We start from the raw sequence: 21,026 nt of genomic DNA, 5'->3' as shown, positions 1-21,026 counted from the left end.
TTTTGATGCCATTGTATAAAATATAAATTAAAGTAATTAAACCAATAAACTTAAAAAAAAGAAATTCTATTAATTGTTCTGATCAGGTTACTTGTTTGGAAGTAAGATTTAATAAGATATATTTGATTGATTTTCCAAAGATGCATCTCGCATCTTTAATGTCAGCCACATGCACAAGAACCAACAGAAAGATGGTGGTTTATTTTGAGAATCAGACAGTTTTGCAGAGGCTTATCTTGGAAAACTGGGTAACCACTGAAGCTGAAATCTGAAGTGGGTGAAAGATCTGAGGATCAGTCAACAGAGTTTGTGCATAAATAAGAGTTTGTTTGTTTGGAGAAACTGGTTTGTGAGGGCTCCTACCTGTGTGTCTGATCATGGCACTGCCCAGGTTTTGGAGACTCAAGCTGGTTCTTTTCCTGGGACATTGCCAGCTTTTCAGCTGCAGCAATTGGACAACCGGAAAGGCTGTTGAAAAGCAAAGGTGAAGAACAGAAAAAACAAGAAAAAAACATTGAAATTAATTCTTTTGCAAAGGAGATCTGTGCAGTTTTTCTGTGGAAACCAGTGACTTTGATAGTCTGTGCACTTAAGGGAACTGCTGCTGCTATAGCCCAGATTCATCTGTTTTTCAATCCTTAATGCAAAACTGTGAAATCTGTGTATTTTAGGTGATATATCTGGAAACTGAATCATGTAGGAGTTTTCCACAGTTCAGCTTTGATGTTTTGTGTCTGGCAAGTCACTAGTAAATTTTTTGACAAATGACATTTACTTTATCAGCTAAACCATGCATATAAGCCTCCTGCTGATTAAAAGGAAAGTGAATTTGGGAAAAAAACCCAGGGATATATGAGAGACTGTTACCAAAGAACTCATTTTATCATTTTGAGTTGTGCTAGCTTATATTTTCCTGTTTGTTTCATTAGATTAGAACATGTTTTCTTATCCTATTCATGGGTTGCTCACGATACAGCTGATGCACTTCGAAGATGACTAGGAATTTAAAACAGGAAAAACAAAGGAGAAATATCTGCTTGTGCCTTATTTATTCTTCTGGACAAGCTTTTCATGTGTCTGATGAAGACTGACTTACTAATTTTAGTATTAAAAGAGTATGATAAATGTTAATTTTGGTGCAGTAACAAACCAATCAATAAACAAAAAAACCCGAAATCTCACAGAAATTCACATCAACAAAGAGAGTTGGTTTTGAAATTCTTATGTCCCAAGTTTGATTTTAAGATTGACATTTCATTTTCCCAGAAGCAGTATGATGGAATGGACTGCTTCCAGCAGAAAGCAGTACTGACAAGAGCTGTGCTGACAGCAGTGGCTTGCTGGAGACAGAGAGTGGATCTCTGCCTCACCTGCAGTCCAGCTGTGTTTCCCCAGCTGCCTGTCTGGAAGTCTTTTCTCAATTTTACTTTCTCCCTGCAGGCAGCATGTTAAACAGACAGGAGTGTTCCAGGCAGGAAGATGGTATTCCTGAGGGCAGTAAGTGGAGCTTTTGAACAGATTTCAAAATAGTTTGCTTAAAATTTTCTGGTTTGCTAAAAGGGAATGTGCCCTGATTGGAAGTTCCTGTCAATGGCTAGCATGTAGCAGTGCAAAATAAATGGGTTTTGGTTTCCATTGGGTTTTCCAGTTGTAGCAATAATAATGCGTTTTTTCATTCCTTCCCCTTGTACATGATGATTTTTCAATGTGAGGACTGTGATGAAATTGTACCTTTAAATCTCGCCTATGAAAATACTAGTGGAATTTCCCATCTTCTGTGCTGCAGCCATTTTTTATGGAATGGAATTAAACACAATTATTTGGTTATAAATAATACAGGCTGCCCTTGCAGCTTGTAGACACTCTTCAGTGTAGTACATAGCATCTAATTCCAAGATGTGCCTATCAATTCACTCCCGAGGACGTGCTAGGTTTTAAGTGTACAGGAATTTTTCTGATCTACCTTCGGTGTGTGTTGCGATTGCTGTTGACATGTCCTCTTCCAGTGCATCCTGGGGTGGGACACTTTAAAACATTTTCATGCATGGCAAGAACTAAACAGAAATTAAAAAAAAAAAAGTTGATAATAAAATGCATCAATTAAAAATACATATCTTTAAAAAAACGAACGCATCCTCTTTGAACTCAGATTCTCAATTCTTTCACATTTTTATCACAAAAGAATAGGGGAAGCAAAGGACCTACAACACAAAGGACTATGGTGCCTCCAGTATAAACCAGTTTACTTCTATATTACTGAGGTGAGGCTTCCCACATGCACAAAATTCTTTATACCAACTTCAAAAGAGCATAAGAGGAAGTCAGCAAATGTGTTAAATCATGAAGCCCTTTATACACCAAAACACTGGAAAAAGCAGGTGATGGAGGAGCCCTGGGCCACATAGTCCATGTTCCATTGAGCTGCAGTCCCTCTCTCTCCCAGGAAAGGAAAGCTCTTGAGTACAGGAAGGCTGTTTATACATTTTATCAGATATTTCAAGTATCTCACTTTGAATGTTACACCTTCTGGTCATCTGAGCTGTGCTGAAACTGCCTTGGACCAAACAGTAATAGTTCCAAGGATCAGCCTACACTCTTAGCAGCAATTACAACCTCTTGCCTGTACATTTCTTATGCCCTTGGATGTGGATCCTCTTCACTAAAACTGACAGATATGTCCATGTTAAACATTAAACATCTTACAGTGTTTCACAAAAGCTGACTGTTCATTCCACGGGTTTGTTCCAGCAGGAACCAAATTCTAACTTCTTTTTTTTTTTTTTTTTTTTCCCATTAGGACAGAGCACATCTAATTGGAAGTATGATAATTAACAAGGACTTGTTAATTTTAAGTTTTTAGGAAGTTAATGTTGCTAAGGACTTCCAAATGCAGCCTGCTTAATTCAGCAGATGTTTCCATGAATACAGTTTAGTACCAGATTTAAAAAAGGGGAGAGCTACAGTTAGGAAGAGGATTTTGGTAAAGTGCAAATATCCTTTTAATTTGTTGTTATGCATACCACCACAAAGAACAATCTGACTAACTAGGTTGTTTAAGTGGACAGTTTCACGTTAAGTTTTTGGCTTGTTATGCAGCATTTCATTGCATCATGCTGCAGGATTACACACACACATACACACACGTGTGTGTGCCAATGTAATCAGAGCAGCACAATCAGAAATAAGCGGGGAAATTCAGGCCAGTCTGGGCATAAAAGGGTTAGTGTGATGCTGTCACAAGACAGGGACCTGCTGTGGACCAGCGCTGGGATGTACTGATGGAAATAACCTTTTTGAGCTCGGCAGTAAGGGGGATGCTAAAAACATCTCTGCTTAAGCATGCCCAGGCCTCTCATGTGTTGGCAGTGGGAGCCAGCAGCCTCCGCGTGCGTCTGCGGCAAGCGAGGCCGCGGCTCCCAACAAGCGGGCGATGCCTGTGCCCGAGCAAAGGTGTGAGCAGGCAGCTCCTTGAAGGGTCATGGGACTGCAGCATGCAGGTCTGCTGGCAGCATGGGCAGAGGTTATCTGATCTTGTTCTTCCCAGGCTACCTAGGAAGCCTGCTGCTGTTTGTAACCGTGCTGCTGAGGAGCACTTGAGCTGCGCAAGTGTGGGAAGCAGGGCTGTGCTATGAGCTAGAGGGCAAAGAAGGTGTGATGGCTTCTTTCCCAGTCTCATCCTGCTATCTCATGCAGAAAAAAGGGGATTCTTCTCCAGCATAAACACACGCTGCCCACAATACTGAGACAGATCCAGTTGTTATTCTGGGCTGCAGGGTGAGGATACTCACTTTCTAGTGGCACTCTAACTTTATGTGGACAGCCTGAGAGACTGCGGTGGTGAGGGTACAGCCCAGTCACATGCCCTGTGCCATCACATCCTGGGATGGGGCATTTGGTTTCTCTCTTTTCAGGCCTGGGTGAATCTGCAGAGAAATCAGATAAAGATTTTGTTTGGGTTTAGCCCCTGTCTGCGCTCAGCTGAGTGATCCTAGCAGTATGATATTCTCTATTTTATACTTCAGATTTAATTCCTGTACAAAGTTTTAACAGGGATGTATGCAACTGAAACATGACTTTGGGTTTTCACAGTGTACTTTAAACAATAATTTCCCTCTCCCAATATGCCATTTATGTGCTAAATTATATAGCTTTAGGATTGCAATGTCATTTATTCCATTCAGAGCCTCAAACAGGACAGAAGCCACAATCCAGTAAGCCAGAAAACTGGCAGCATGAGCCAACAGCAAGATCTATAAAGGAATAAATAAAAAAAGGAGAAACAATCTTTTGCTCTGTTAATGTCAGACTCCAGGAAGCTGGGACAACCAAATAAAAGCTGAGGTGTGAAACAAATAAACAAACAAACAAAAAGCATTTCAACCAGAAGCCGTTCCTTAAATATCACAGATCTCTAGGCTGTAGGTTCTTTGTTAGGAAACTGAATACATGCCACTTTACATTTGAGAGGCAAGGCAAGCAGCTCCCTCTGGTACACATGGCAATGCTGCTTTGTGGAGCAGCCCACAAAGACACTGGAAACATGGAGCAGCCGATACCCTTTCAAAGGCGAGGTCTCAGCCGAGCCCCACTGCTACCACTCTGTAACAGCCTCCCAAATTCTGTTTCAAGCGCCTAGAATTGTGCAAGAAGCACTGGTCAGAAAACCTTTATTTGATTTCCAATGCAGGATAAAAAGTCTGGGTGAGAAAGGAACGATTTCTGGTCCAGAAATTCTCTTGTGAGAAATCTGGAGGAAGTGGCCGCATAAATTGCTGAGGATGGTTTTAGCTCCATCTGTGATTGGCTGCCAACAGCATTTGGTGCTGGGGGAGAAAACAGCTGCAGCCAGCACAGGGAGCTGCCTTCTTCAAGCTCATTTTTTCTGGACTATGAGGTAGGATACGCTTAGGGGCAGAATCACCAGGGACAGCTGAGGGTTAAACTTCCTGGCAAGTTTTTAGATCCAAAAAAATAAAATAAATAAATGGGGAGGAAAGCAAATAGACTCAGCATCATCAGGAGACCACATGCTTTTTAGAATCACTGCAAATGGAAAGTGCTGTAATAGTGAAGAGAAAATAAAGAGGGACCCAGAAATATGATTTAGTGTTTTCCCCGGTAATTGGAAAGGTTTATCATTGATAGATTTTTTTCTGTTCTAGCATCCAAGAGTGAAAATTAAGAGCTGATGGATTTGATGGCAGATTTTTTAGAAATAAAACCCAGTTAATTATATAAAGTGGCAAAATTATGTGCCCGATACAACATTGCCTACAATCATGGTGTTTATACAACCCGAACAAAGCCTGGTATGTTTCTCCATGGGTATTGCCTCTGAGCTCACCTGGAAACCACAGCTAATTATAATATGAGGTAAATCAGGAAGGGGTAGATTCTGCCATTTTTACATCACTGCTCTTTCCTATGTGTGCTGTGAGAAAGTCACAGTGACACCAATGTAAGCCTGGCCAATACAGCTGCTCTCAAGGCAGGAAAAGATATTTATAAAGTTCCTGCATATGCCAAATTCATCTAAGAAAGTAAAGGTTCACCTAGTTGAATTAATGGGCGGATTAATACCGTGCATGCACAGCTTAAGACATGCTAATGAAAACACTGCTCGAGACACAGAAATTAGATGTCTACATTTTCTTCCCTAATACTGCAGGAAGTGTTTTATAGTTGCAGCTCCTAAAAATGCCTGTCAGTTCTCTTTCACACTAAATTCTTTAGATAAGTAAATAACTATAATATTTACAATGTCCACAGGGACTACTCTAAAGTTACATTAGAAATACCAAAGTAAATAATTTATCAAAAGCAGAAATAGCATCAGTGCTAGGGTGACCTGGGGACGTTTGCAAGGCCAAAAGGAAAAGTCAAAGGACAGATGAATGTATTGTTACTTACTATAGAAGGGAGTGTGCTTATAAAATGACATCTCTTGATGCTCTGTAATTATCCTCAATTGAGTAGCTTCATACAAGACAACCCAGTTTACAAATCAAACCCAAATCTTTTAAGTTTCCACTTCTGGAAGCCTGAATAAGTGATGAAAATTGAATTATGTTTCTATGGGTTTGTAGGATATGACAAACCCTCAGAAACAATAAAGATTTTGGAATTTACTGGTGTTTCTGCTGATGGCAAATGAGGCAGAAGAGCATGGCTTATGCTTTCCTGGCTCAGAAGAGCTGGATATAGAAAAATGGAATGTTGATTGATATAATAACAATCAATACTAATATACTAATATTATACTTCAATATACTATACTATACTTGATACTAATGCAGTAGACCGAACTCAGAAAACACATGGCTTAGGAATTAGGTAATATCTTTGGGAGATGCCAATTTTTCACCCTAAACTTGCCCCTGAGTACTGTTTAAATGCCTTGCCTTTTGGCTGCTGAAACTTTGGAGGTTTGTATTAGCACCCTACGGAGGAGGAAGCAGAGGAGGAGGAAAAGGAGGAGGAGGAATGTCAGTGCCAGCTACACAGGCCTTTTAGTACCCATTACTGATGATTTCACATAGCAGTTTGGCAGGGAGCCAAGTACCTAGCGTTTAACCTGGTTAGACGTGAGGCACTAGTGTGAAGGTACATAATTAACAAAATTACCAGCTAAATTCCAGATTCTTTACTGTTGCTATAAAACCCAGCTCAGAATCCTCTATCAGTCACGGGACAAATGCTTAAGCCAGCAAGAAGAGCCAAAAATACTTCCTTACTTTTGCTGCTAAATATCTGTCTCCCACCAATGTCAATAACTTTGGTTTGTCTCCTTTCCCCTGCTAGATGCTCCAGAAGAAACCTATCCAGCTCCTTGTAGGTGCTGTGGAACACATGCCCTTGCTCTGCCTGCAGAGCGATTGCTTGCTCTAGCAAACTCAAATTCCCTTTTGTTTTGTCCAGCTCAACTGACACGTCTGTGGTTTCTGACAGGCACTCGTTGTCATCTTCTTCACTTTCAGGGAAGAGATTCTGAATTCTCTTCTCGAAAGGATCAGAGTGAGGCTCCTGGGGTGCTCTTAGCTCTGTTTCTGAGTCGCAGAGTCTTTCACAAGGACCATATTCGACCTCTTCCTTCTTAATTTCTGGGACTTCCAGGATGCTGGGTTGATTACACTCTACAATATATTTCTGAGTTACATGGGGCTTTACACTAGTTTCTTCTGAGAAATTTGAAGAGCTATCCCACTCATTGTCCATAATTTCAGAGTTACTTTCATTTTCCTCAGATGAACAGTATTTTGGGTCAGAGATGGCAGTCTTTTCCTTTCCTTCAGCTGAGCTAATCAGGTAACATTCATCAGCATCATCACTTTCTGTTTTTAGTGATTGAATGCCACTGTCATTTAGATTTTCTGTCACTGCTTGACTGGGTGCATCTTTTGCTACTTTTCTCATGTTCATCAAAGATTTGGCCACGGCATCTTGATAGCTGGAGTAGTTATCTTTTCTTTGACTGGGATTTTCTTGCCCACCCAAATGAGGGGTTTCCTCAGATGATTTTGTAGTACTCTCCTCTGTTTGAGAAAAACAGGTAAGAAAAATATGTAAGAATAACTATTTTTTGTATCTTGTAGAAGTGACATGAAGACATTGACTTACCACTCGCTGTTTCGCTGCTCAGAAAGGTACTCTGAAATGATCAAATTCACACCAGGATCTGTTTGAAATGACTACTTACAGCATGATGAAAAACCCTTCTAAAATGATATATACTCTATATTATAGTTCCAGCACTATATGAGAAAAAAATATATCCCCGTTTCTCACATATTTTCTTAGAACACATGCGCGCACACACACAGAGTCATATACATGTATGTAAATATAACATTCAATATGTTGATAATACATATATACATATATATATATATATATATATACACATATATATATATATATAAGCATACAAACACATTTTAAAATTCCTCTGATCTATTTTCGCTCTTATTTCATCTAAGATTCCCAAATATTTTCTCAAAATAAACCCTAATTACTTTCCCCGTCATCCCGGATCCCATGAAAGACCTTGATGGAAAAATCCTCAATACTTCACAAAGGGCAAGCTCCTGGTCACCGTTGAAATTGCCACACTAAGTGATAGATCAGGTCATGCACAGGCAAACAGAAGTGGTTGTTATGTACAGACTCATAAAGGACTTGTTAAAGACACCACTGAAATGCATCCTGTCTTTATAAATATCTTTCTTCAGAAGAAAAGCAGCAGCCAGCAGGTAATAAAGGCTGCATGTAGGAGAGGTTGTCAGTGTGGAAGACAATATGCCTTTTGTATCTCATTTAATTTTTTATAAACATTTCCTCTGACAAGGACACTCAAAAATACATCTCCATCATCTTCCTTTCTGGTAATTATCTCTCTAAAATCAACACTGGTTTTGCCAGGATCAAGTAAATATTGCCATAGTAACTAAAAGCATTTTTGGATGAAGGGAAGAATTTAGTCACAACACTAGCCCCTTCAATAATGCTGATTATAGGGTACATTCTTTTGTTGGGATCTATTCAACATAAACTGAAAAATTTAACATTTTACTTCCTAGAAAGGAGGATGAATAAACAAGCGTAGACTATTTCATAAGATGTGTCTGTCCTTTCCTGAATCAGAACAACTCCAGGTTTAAATAATAAATTAAGCATAGCCTAAAATGCAAATGAAGTTTCTCTCAATAACACAGTGAGCTATTAAGAGAAAGTGTAAAGGGTTATGATAATTTTAAAGTATTATGAACTACAGAAAACAAATAAAAAGCATTTTCAGTGAATATGTCCAATTCATTGAACTATTCTCTCAATCCACTTAACTACCCACATGTGTACAATAATGATTTATAGACATTATACCTAATTATGCATATTTGGGCTGTGTTAGAGTGCCTAACAAAAGCTCTAGAAAGCAACAATTACCTCTGTTGCTTAGCTACATAGTTTAAAATATTCCTATTAAGTGCAGATTATTGTGGAGGGGAAAAGGGGGACAAAAATGCACATGTGCACCACAATGCATTTCACTTTACTGCTGCCAAACTGTTAGCATTTTGGGTCATTTCCAGTTTACATAATTGTTTGGTTCAACTGTTTGTTATATGTTAAAAGAAAATATTGATTAATTCTTATTCTTCTTCAGAAAATTGGACTCATGCAGGGAGAGGTGGCCTTGTGCACTGTGTGCATAAAGTTGTATTTAAAGAAGTGTCTGCAAACCTTCATGTAACTTTTTAGCAGCTGGTCTAGTACCACACACATTGCAGTATTCTGAACAAAGTGTGCCATCTTTTTACATCTCAGCAAGTAAGAATGATGATTTGGCTCTATAACTAACTTTATTCAAATGGGTTTCCATTATTTGCTCTTCTGCCATTTGGAAATAACAGAATCCCATCAGTGGGTATTTTCAAAAAGGAACAAGATCTATCTTAAAAGAAATCTCCTACCCATCAAAGGAAAACAAACCAAAAAAAATGGTGAAAAAATAGTTCAATGGTGAAAGGTGTTTTCAGTTATTTTTATGTGTGAAAGAGGAAAAATAATATAAGTTCATGCTAAAAAATTTTTTGTTCCCTAAATAATCAGTAATTTTTAAAGCAATCTTTAAAAATTTGTTATTGAATCAATCTTAATGGTTCAGCTGTCCCAGCTTTGCTTTTTACATCTACAGGCTGTAAATTTACTTTTGAAATAATCAAAACTCAGCTTAGTTTACAGTTGCATCAATCCATGAGGTGAATCATTAACTGATCAAGTTAAAAGAATCATGAGTTCATAATAAAGTGAGCAATATTACACTAAGAAATCCCAAGTACCTACCCAGACCAAATGTATGTTTTCACTGAAATTTGTTTTTTAGCAGGTAAAATTTATGCAAAAGATGTAGGCTGTATTTTCACTGAACAAGCAGGTTGGAATATATAATGTTGGTATCAAATAAATCTTTTCAAAAATTAAGTGGGATTTTTTGTTTTGACTGAAGGCCACATTTTCCCTACTTTTTTATCAATGGATTTGGCCCAACACTTGCCCTTTTTTAAAAAGGTAACCTAAAAAAGTTAAATAACTCAGATTTGTGCCACAGAATCTACCTTTACACCCATCATAGCAATTTCCCTTCATCAAATTCTTCAAGATGTGCAGAGAACAGGAAAAGGGAAAGCAAAAAGATGCTACTGAGCACAACTCTGGATGGTCAGGAACCAGGCTGAATCCACATTAAAAATTTAGCTAAAATCTAAATATTTTTAAAAAACCCAAAGAACCAAAACCCCAAGACATGAACCATACAGGAACTCTTACTCAAACAGATTCCCTTCTGGTGTTAGGAGCTAGAAACACTCCCTGCAGCCTTAACAGGCACTGAGACGTATGGCATTTTTTTCCTCAATTATTTTTTCTTAAAAATGTCACTCAAAAGACAGAGACATTGTGTATCACCTTGCTAATTAATGTTCTGCTTGAAGATGGAGCTACCTTCTAGGCTTTCACAGCAATGGGATGCAGACCTTAGGAAAAATCTCCTCCTAGAAGATTTGCAAGTGACAGAAGACTGAAAACTTTGCTATTATAGAAATGGCACAAAGACCTCCACTGATTTTGGTAGAATTGGGATCTGACTCTTTAATGTGCAGGACATTCTTGTTTCTGTTCTCTGTGTTTTATAGTAATCATATGTATAAAATTTGTGGGGTTTGTTTTGTTTTAAGGGATTTCAGTTTAGAGTGGATAAATACACAAATAACTAATCTCAGTTCATTACAAAATAATAGCACAGCCCAGGCTGGAAGGGACCTTAAAAAACCATCTAGGTCCAGTCTTCTGTGGTAAAGGGACCTAGATGATATAATCTACCACCTTTTCCTTCAAAAACATTTGATAGAAGAAACTGAGTAGAAAAAAATTTATCTTTTAATTCTGATAGCAACCAGCAACTGAGTGACATTTAAGTTCATTCAGTTTACATATAATCTGTGATTACTAATTTCCCAGTGCCAGATCACATTCCTTTTATTTTAACATTTGCTGTGTGCAGGTGACTGCAAATGTCTTCCTGATATCTTCTCGCTTGTCTGATTAACTATTTTGGCAGGGCTTTTTAGGCAAATATGTTAAAAACAATTTGGTTTCAGACTTTTTGTTAAACTTGAATATATATATATATATATAAAATATTAGAAAAGAACAGTAATCAAAACATACTATGGCTATATCTTTCTGTCCCTTCATCCCTGTCTATATTTTCCAGCATTCACACTGTAGAAGCTGCTATAAGTTGTTGGATGTGTTTGGCTTACCAGTGTTGGAATAACAGGTATAAAAGTGCTGAGTCTAATAATCGTGTTAAACAGAACACGCACAGCAGTCACACGCATGAAATTACTTTGCTAAATGTTAAAGTCAACAGTGTTTTGCTAAGCATTATTTTTCCCTCCTAAGAGCTCTATATATTCCAGTGAAAATCTGCTCTTCAGAAGTGCGTGGGATGGTGGTGGGCTTAAGTTTGTCCTTTCGCAGAGGTTTGCTCCATATCTGACCTGCTGCAGTAGTTGTCTCTGGGTGACCTAAAAGGCATTTACTAGACCCTAGGAGAACTTATTGTACAAAATAAATGGAAGTATGATGGTTAAACCTGGACAGAAAGGCACCATTCCAACTCTTAGAAGTCAAACATGTCTTGCATCCTGTTTCAAAATACTGGTTTTTTATCTCCCTTCCTGTGGAATTCAAGTTCAAGTGGAGTTCAAGCAACTACCTGGAGTTGAGCTGCTTTCAAGGACGCTGATATCTTCCTGTAACTCTGTCCTGTCTTCATTTTCTTCTTTGCATTCCAAGCTGGGGCTGTAGTGGCGGGGTTTCATTAACAGGGACTTCCTTTTGTTGACAGGAACGCCTGATAGCTGATCTTCAGCTTTTCTCTTCTTAGCCATGGAGCATTTGTAGGCACTGAAATGATCAATTGCCAGGGACAGAGAAAAAATGGGAGAAGTGAGGAGCAAACTGTTTTAAAAATAGCACCACCCTATAGTTTAATTCAAAGTATAAAAGTGAGGATTGACAAAATGTTAAATCACTTGAAGTTTCAGAAGATTATGTCTAGCAGATATTTAATTTTAGCTCAGATACTGAAAGTCCAGGCCACAGGCAAGTCCTGTTTCTTTTCACTGATGCCAAAATCTTTTTGGGGGAAGGGGAATGAGGAGTAAGACAAAACCAAAAAAAATCCATAACCCAACAGCCTTAAGGAAAGGATAAACAAAATTGTAGCCCGTGTTGATAATCCAGGAAAACAGCTATAGGGAAAATTATACCGCCAGTTGCCCTGAGCCTTTGGTCCTTAACCTTTACATCAGTATGAACATCCAATTACACACGTGGAGTTCAACAGCATAAAATCTGTGAGAAACACACTGTACATTGATAACATTGTGCAACACAGTTCTCTCTTTCAATATTAGTCCTGAGCATTGGCTTAATTTAATTTACTACAGCCATAAAGACCGGGTTTCAGCTCTACTCATTCTCTGTAAAGACAATTAAAAAAAGGTCCTGCAAAGGGCTATTCATCTCACTTGAAGCTATTTCTATGTGATATAAGGGGGAGCTGTTCCCTGGGAAATGTCTTACCCAGTGCAGATTCCTAACTTTCAGATGACTGACAGGAGGAGGAATGGCAGGAATTTAGAGAGGAAGATCTTTAGCAGGTTTAATATACTTTTTTCAGCTCCTAATAGACCCGTATATTGATCTGAATATTCACTAGGTTCTAAAGTTATTTCGCCAAACCTTTGTCACTGTACAAAACTCGATAGCATGTTGGTGTTACAACATAAGACACTTCCCTAAAGAGGCTGGAATCTTCAGCACTCTTTTCGTAATAACTTTTCATGTAAGTGATTTGACATGAATTTATTTTTCTCTCACACACAGTATACTAAGAAATTTTTCGTAGTACGAATAATACTGCTCATATTATATCTGTCAGAGATGAAAAAACTGCATATATGGATCTGTGTAATCCACTCAATGGTTTCTCCACCTTAGGTACCCCCAGGGTGCATTACAAATCTGCACGATGCCCTCAGGTGATGGATTTTGCATTTGGCTCACTGACTTAACTGCAAGATTTGCAAGAAAAAGCCATGTATGAAGAGAACTCCTATTGGTTACACATATTACAAGCTCAACAGCATAAATTCATCCTTCCAAGGTTTCTTATGTGCACTAAATTGGCTCAGGTTCTGATTGTTTTGGATGAAAGCATATGACTAACTTGAGCTTTCTGTTAAAAAAAAAACAAAAAACAAAAAACAAAACCTGGTTTTGGCTAAGCACCTTTTTTGGCAATCCCTCATTGCAAACATAAAGGACATGTAAATACAAAGATCTGCATTTTAAGGGGAATGTTAAAATTTCATCATATACATCTCAAACACTGGATATTCTTGATCTTCTGGAGGCTAAAATGCTATGGGCCTCTGGAATCCAGGAATATGGGATGGTAAGCATATGCTGTAGTTGAATAAAATATGGCTTCTGTGTTATTCCTCTATTTATGAATAGAGGATAACATGAATATCATATTAAAGGTCAGAATCACAGTAGTATGAGTACCTCTGGAAATAATGCCCATATAACAGATATCAGAGGTGGATGCAGTGTCAAAAAATATGCATTAAAAAAAAAAATTATTTCTAAGGAAATGCAGCTACTTAGTCCATATTTGTGAATGGCATTTCATATCAGTCATGTTGTTCCAGGAAAATTGAATAAATGACAAAAGTTTGAAATCCCTTCATACACAATTGTTTTTATCAACCAAAACCTTCATTAGGTGTGCTTTTGATGTCTCTCATTTATTTGTCAAGTTAACCTCCAGTAGCTACTGTGAAAGTGTTTAGGATATGATGAATTTCCAGTGTTTAATTCCCCTTTGACAAAACTACAGCTGCTTCTTATACTAGAATAATTTATAGATTTTTTTGGGACAAGAGATCCAATTGGATCATGTAATATACCCTCCTGTGCAACACAGGTCACAGAACTTCATCTATTTCTTCAGTCTTAATTCTGTCATTTGTCTGAGCATTGTCAAAATTAGACTAACCTCAAGGGAAAATGTGACAATATGGTAAATTCGTTGCTGTATTCTTGCTCACAGAGTGCAGTCTTTTTCTAGTAACATAATACTACATGTCCCACATTGGGGACTGGCATAACACTTACTCAACATCTGTGTTTTTCACCACAACTGGAATAGAGAATCAAACTCAGATGTCAGCAGACCATGTTCAAGAGCAGTGGGAGTACTGCTGCCCCCTGCCACCTGCAGATCTGCTCGGGAAGTGAGAGCACAGGAATCTCACCTGACAGAACCACCACAGTTTACAGCAGTAAATCAAAAGCTGCTGCGCCAAAGTTGGGACAGGAGGTCCACAGATACATCCTGGGAGCAAATTAGTCATCTTAGAAAATGTCTCCTCAATGAAAGACTGTGATGCATTAATTTGTCCTTATTGTATCTTTTTCTGTACATGAGCTGTCACCCATCGAGATTTTCTCCATAGGTCCCATAATTTTTTAAATATACATAAGGTTCAACTTTTATTAAAGTCATTCCTGACCCCATTCTGATTACAGGAAGTTGACAAACATAGTTGTCACTTATTTCCTAGGAAATTCAAATTGCTCTCCATTCTCATGGAAGAGATTTTCCAGCTCTTGTTTTTGCTGATGGTCCTTTAAACTGCTGTTTTTGAGCTTTAATTAGAATCTATTCGTTTGCAGGAACCAGTTTAAAGTTCTATCACATATCAGAAATTCCTCCCCTTTTCTACCTTACAGTGTTTAAAATGAAAAATTTAAATAAAACCAGAAAAAAATTCACAAGTGGCAGCTTTTTCAAGTACACATGATTTACTAAGGATTTGATAATGGAAAACAGGAATTCTAGTACTATGAAAAGAATATATTTATGCCTTTGTAACATTCATGTCATGCCAATTTCACCTTTGTCTTTAAAAGTTTCTATTTCTCTCTTTTCCTTGCATGCATTCATACATAAACTCACATGTAGGTTATCACTGATTTGTCAAGCTGTACTTTGTCAAGTGGTAAACCTATAATTTAGCTTCTCTATTACTCATCTCTTAAATTCAACATCTAATAGTTTTGTTGCTATTTATCAATGGCCTGCTTGTTGTCATGGAACACTGATTCAGCTGTCAAGGTTATTTGGTAATCCAAGGCTCATAAAACAGGAGAAGCTCTTTTTGTTATGAGCCCAAAGCCAATACATAGTTGGGGTTTTTTTCCCAGTTTAACTGTGCTCAAATTTTATGGGTAAAAAATCATGTCTGTATTATCTAGAACGAGCAATGTTTTTATCATTTCTTTTTAAAGTAATGATTCTGTTACCAAAACCCATCTTGTGTCAATTATCATAGTGTGAGTCAAGAGGTTAAAATCTGTTAGATTTAGGACCTGACTGCATATACTGAAAAAAGCCCCAAGATAAATCTTTCATAGATATTTCATACCTAAATATATTTTGGGGGAATTTAATGGGTCATTCTCTTTCCTTTATTTCTTTTCAGATCACATCTTGCAGACACAGGCAGTACTGCCCATTGGATCCCCACCACAAAAAAATGCCTCAGAAGAAAGAGAAATATTTTAAGCAGTCCCAAACACATAAAATTTTCTTAAAAACTGGCCATGTTTGGTTTTTTGTGGTTTATTTTTGGGGTTTTTTGGTAGTTTGTATGTTATGTGGATTTTTGTTTGTTTGGGGTTTTTTGCGTTTTTTTTTTTTTGTTTGTTTTTTTTTTTTGTTTGTTTGTTTTTTTTAATTGGTGTATCTAAGTGATGTGTTTGTCAAGCCTTCAACCTGACCTTTAACCTCTTTGTAGCCAGCAAGGGTTTGTTGTAGTTAATCTGCTGGCAAGACTTCCAGACTTCTGAGGATTTTTTCTTATTCACAGTAGCCTGCAGATTGGCAAAGCATGAAAACAGAACAAAGAATTGCCATAGTTGGTAAAACTAGGGGTGCATTCAGCCTGAACGCTGGTGTTTAATAATGCTTGTAATGGATGCCATGTAAAATAATGAGACCAGAACACACCATGTCTCATGTACACTTCTTAGATTCAAGAGAGAAAATAAATGCTTTTTAATACCAAGGCACTCATATTTATTTCCTACTACTATGTAAGGATCCCATACCTCATGCGAGTTTGTGCAAGAAAACTTAGTGGAACTTCTCAGTTGTGGAGAAAATTATTTTAAATTCATAACATGAATTGGGTTTTGACTGTTTGCCTAACTACTGAATTATAATTAAAGGAGACAGCATCTTCTGCTGTGCAGAAGCATTTGACTTCACACCAGTATTTACACAGAGAAAGAAAGTCTAAGTACTTCTTAATCATATTGTGGTTAAAGATATTGCCAGATGCTTTAGACCTTAATTAGGTTTTTTTTTTCTCAAACTTTCAGATGCCCTAAGACAATGTAGTCAAAGACTACATTTTCCTTACAGGCAATTGAGTTGGTATTTGAAAAAAAGAAAAAAAGACACTTGATGAGATGCTTTTCACTTGTGAGAATGCCAGTTAAGAAAAGGCTGTAATGACTTTAACCCATTTGTGTACCCTTCAGCTCTTGATTTCAGAAGGATTCAGAACTGTCTTTCAGTTCTTCCTCTTTTGTCTGCTGTATGGATTAATAAAAATGTTAATTCATTACGTTAGGGTTTCTACTGCACTGTGTTCTGATGTTCCGTTCTGCGATGAATTTTCCAATTCCGAACATCTTTCTACTCAACGTGATATGAAACTGTTCTTACAGTGGTTTTGTATGTCAGTGAATTCATCCCTGAATAGTGGAATATGATGGAGCAAGGGATAAAAGAAATCTACTCACCTAAAATAAGTAAAAGTGAGATTTGTGAACTGTGCGGTGGTGGAAAATTGCAAGTGTCCAGAAACATCTGTTTGATTTGCAAGTTATAGGCAGCCACATATTGACTAACTGAAGAACCTCAAGAAGTAAGACTTTGGCAGCTGAGAAAATTGCCATCAAGGTTTGGGCTAAAATTCATTAGTAGTCTAAGAACAAGCTAAATCAGAAAACAGCTGTTTTCTTTCTAGCTATTTTAAATAATTTTTAAAATTGCTAAAAATATCCAAACATGCAAATAAAAAGTTATGGATTTAGGTGAAAATATTAAAGAAGTACATTTGTTAACTCCAATATGAGATTTACAGATGAAATTTTGAAGGCTAGTCCTGGAAAGGACCATTGATTTGTCATCACTGACAAGAAATTAAACACATATTTGCCCCAACTGCTCATCTGGAGACAGAGTTATTGGCATTAATGGTTTCTTCTATTTTATAGAATAAACCAAGCTACAGGATTATTTCAGATAATTTATAACATTTGGAGTCCACGACCGAGTGTATTTTATTTTACTGATTCAGACTAGGAGTTGAGAAAAATCTGGAAAAGTATTACAGCTGGAAACTCCTCAAAAATACATTTGTGAAAGAATTCATCAGGTAAAAGCCATTTTCTTCCATTAACATTTTAAAGCATTAAAATGGAAAAAATATAAACCAATAAAATATGCTGAAAAAATTGCTCTTCATTGGGACAAAGGGAATTGGTCACAATGAAGCTTAGAACTTCAAGGACTTACTCCAATGGTAACTAAAGAGAATCTGACTGATTCTAATTTTTAAACAGCATACAAAACACACAAAAAATTTCATGTCATCCCTTTGTAGCTCACATACTTGACTTACAAGTCATATCTGTGAAAGGGACAGAGGCTGTTCCTGTGCCCTGTAACAACCATTCCAGGGTTAAAGAACCTTCTACAACTATGGAAGCTTTATGCAATGCTCTTTTTTCTAAAGTGCCAGAGTTGTGAAAAGTTCGGTCCAGGGCTGGACCAAGATGAAAGGAATGGACATGAGATATAGATGCAGAAGAGATAAAAGGCAAATTTTTATTTATGAACACTAATATAGAGATAAACAAGATCAGTAACTTGAGGGTATTAAATGTCTTCTATTTATACAAATGGAAGGTTTAGCTAGAAAAAAAGGAGCAGAACTGGACAGATAATAATGTGGAGAAAATATGGTATCATAACTGAAAGCTGGCTAGAGCAAGATATTAAAAGATGTATTTTATTTTAAAAAGACATATAAGGAAAGGAAAGGAACTGTCATAGCCTTGTTGATAAAAGAGGATTTATTAGACCCCATAAGAAGACGCTGGGGAGAAACGGGTAATGGTGTTGAGTCATTATGTACTGAGCTTGGAGATGTTTCAGGCAGTAAACTGAATGTTACAGGCCACCTGACCAAAAAGAACAACTGGACTGTGAAATGATTGAGCAAATGCAAAGACACATGAAAAAAGAGTGGAACAATGGTAAGTCAGCAGTAATAGAGGAAAAAGGCATGCAGTTATGGCGAAATTCACCCATGCCTCAAGCTCCTGCCTCTGTGGTCGAAAATTCCAGGCTGCAAAAGGTTAATGAAATGGCTTTTTCTCTTTTCAAATACATATATTTTTTTATTCAACTTATTTTATTATTTTGTCAGGATTCTCCAGAAAGGAAAGGCAACACAGAGAAAGACAGCAGGGATTTAACTTCTCTGATTTTCCTCTTTTCAGTTAATAAGCTTGTAGGATCTTAAGGATATTCAGATCATATGAAAAATATTACATATAAACCCTCAATTTGAAATACCATGTCAAGAAAATGGATGACTTCTTCATTCCATAAATCAAGAACTCAACATGGTTAAAGTTGTGGACCCCTTTCTAACAGGTAAGTTATTTTTAGTAAGAGCCAGTTCAGAGAAAATTTAGTTATTGTTCTGTGGAGCGCAAGAAGTTCTTAAACTCGGTAATGTGAATGAATGCCCAAGATCTGGGCCAAATCCAGCTTCCCTAGCCTCTTTTTCATTTACTCACTCAATCTGTCCAGGTTCAGTAGGTCAATAAATTCCAGTGGGACCCAGGCCAAGAATTTGGCTTAGAATGGATTAAGTTTCTAGGCAAATCTACAGATCATCCACACAACCTTTGCCTCCAGAAAGCCTTGCACACGAGTGGTCAGCCTGGTAGCACCAGTAAATGCTTAAATAAAAAGCATATTGGTAACTGCAGTCTGGTTAAAGAAGAAGTAAAGAAGATCAGCTTCGTGGGTGTTTTTTTGTTTGTTTTTTTTTGCCAACAGAGATTGGGACTGTAAGCAACTCATTGTCAGCCGCCAGGACCTCCCTTTAACGTAGCAGGAGGTCCCGTGGCTGCATTCTTTCCCTTTCCTTGCTATCTCCAGGCTGTACACAGTCTGTTTCTGCTCACTTTTGCTTGGCTGAATCCACCCTTGACATCAGTCAGAGGCAGCAATTCAGCTAGCCATAATATTTAACTCATGATTGATATATATGAGGCAGAAGTTATGGGTTGGCATTTCCATCTCTGTGTGGCTTGTGGTCATCTACAGGGAAAAGATCTGCCATAAGAGGAAACGAACATTTGGGGCTGTAATGTTCTGATGCATTCTGTCAGGCAGCAGAAGGCATGAAGGCATATGCAAGCCTAAATTTCTGTGTAGGTTTGGGAGGATAACATTTACTATGTGCCGATAAGCACAGAAGTTGTGACAGGGAAGACAAGGATTCGTGTAATATATTAAATAGCATAAAAATTTTACTCCAAGGCAGGGAGTATTCTAAGACACGACTAGGTTTTTTTCAGGTGGAAAAAATCTGAAAATAACTATCTCAATCTAGCAGCCACAATAATGTGATGTGGATTTGACATATATTATAATAAACCTCTTACAGAAAAACATAAATTGAAACTAAATTATAATTACGCTTTTTAATATTAAATGGAGGCTTTAAGTAAAAAAACCACAACCAAATATAATAGTGAAGAGAAAAGAGACACTGAGACTGTGGGTTTTGGCTCGAAATCAACATAGTAGACATCAAAAGAGGCCTATAATATGCTAGAAATATATCTAATGCAGTTGTTGTTAAACAGAGCTATAAAAGTCACCTATAAAGCAAATACACATAAAGTATCAATTAATCCAAATCCAATCCAAAATTGAAATCTGAACATGAAATGCTGTCCCTAAAAGTTCTAAATAAATCCAGGAAGAAAAGATAGAGATCACAGGACATAGATCAAAAGGTCTGAACATGTATGGGAATTAAGCAAATTTTTAAGCATAATGAAGAGCTCCAACTGCTGTTGTCTCAAAACAATTATGAAATACAGTTCTTATTTCAACTATCTTAGTGGTTATTCAGAACAGTCCACTGATTATTTAAGTCAAAGAACTGTAAACCCCAAGGTTACCTGCAAAATCTTAACAGTCATTACTTGTGGTCACCCAGAACCATGTTATCATCTACTGAAACACAATGGTGCTTCTTGTTACCTTATTACTTTACATTCAAAGTGACATTTTAATGAGTGAAAAAAATTATCTGATCTCTCTATACACAACTTGCAAATGTTTTATGTAAGCCTTAAACCAGTCACATGAATATTGAAAGAAGAAAACTTGGAGATGTTTGAATTTTGACTTTCTGTTTTGTATTTTTTTGCTGTTAACTGTTGTCTTGGTTACTGGTTTTAACAGTACTGAAAGAATAACTAGGTTCTGAACTATGAAAGCACGTGGAAAGTGCTGTAAAACAGTCAAAAACCTGAGGTCCATCAACTCATTCAAACTCTAGGAAAAGAGGAAAGGAGGAAAAGAAATGAGATGGAGAGGCAGAGTGAAGGGAGAGGAGGGATGACAGCTCTGTAGATTTCACAATTTGACGTCTAATTAGAGGGCAGCTGGGAAGTGCAGGAGGAAACAAGGGAAGAACTTGGAGATGATGGGTTATAAACTTGATTGCCACTACAATTTTAATTAATGCTTGAATTTTTTTTGTTATGATGAGTTTATTGACATACAG

The 21,026-nt window shown here is 37.3% G+C and overlaps 1 protein-coding gene across 2 annotated transcripts in view; it reads right to left on the bottom strand.

The window, feature by feature from the left end:
* Positions 1-21,026, bottom strand: part of ST18 (ST18 C2H2C-type zinc finger transcription factor) — a gene marked incomplete at both ends in the record, with an annotated part of 163,959 nt that overhangs the window by 36,399 nt on the left and 106,534 nt on the right. For both annotated transcript variants that reach the window (XM_084209842.1, XM_084209841.1), the window contains 5 exons: positions 364-468; positions 1,964-2,054; positions 3,789-3,923; positions 6,735-7,532; positions 11,777-11,967. In XM_084209842.1, the coding sequence (XP_084065968.1) occupies positions 364-468; positions 1,964-2,054; positions 3,789-3,923; positions 6,735-7,532; positions 11,777-11,967 (1,320 nt within the window). The remainder of the gene's footprint in view (positions 1-363; positions 469-1,963; positions 2,055-3,788; positions 3,924-6,734; positions 7,533-11,776; positions 11,968-21,026) is intronic.

The sequence above is a fragment of the Fringilla coelebs genome, assembly GCF_963513975.1.
Source record: "Fringilla coelebs genome assembly, chromosome: 1".
Classification (NCBI taxonomy): Eukaryota; Metazoa; Chordata; class Aves; order Passeriformes; family Fringillidae; genus Fringilla; species Fringilla coelebs.
Note: the sequence above shows the minus strand (reverse complement) of the source record. Positions and strands in the feature narration are given on the sequence as shown.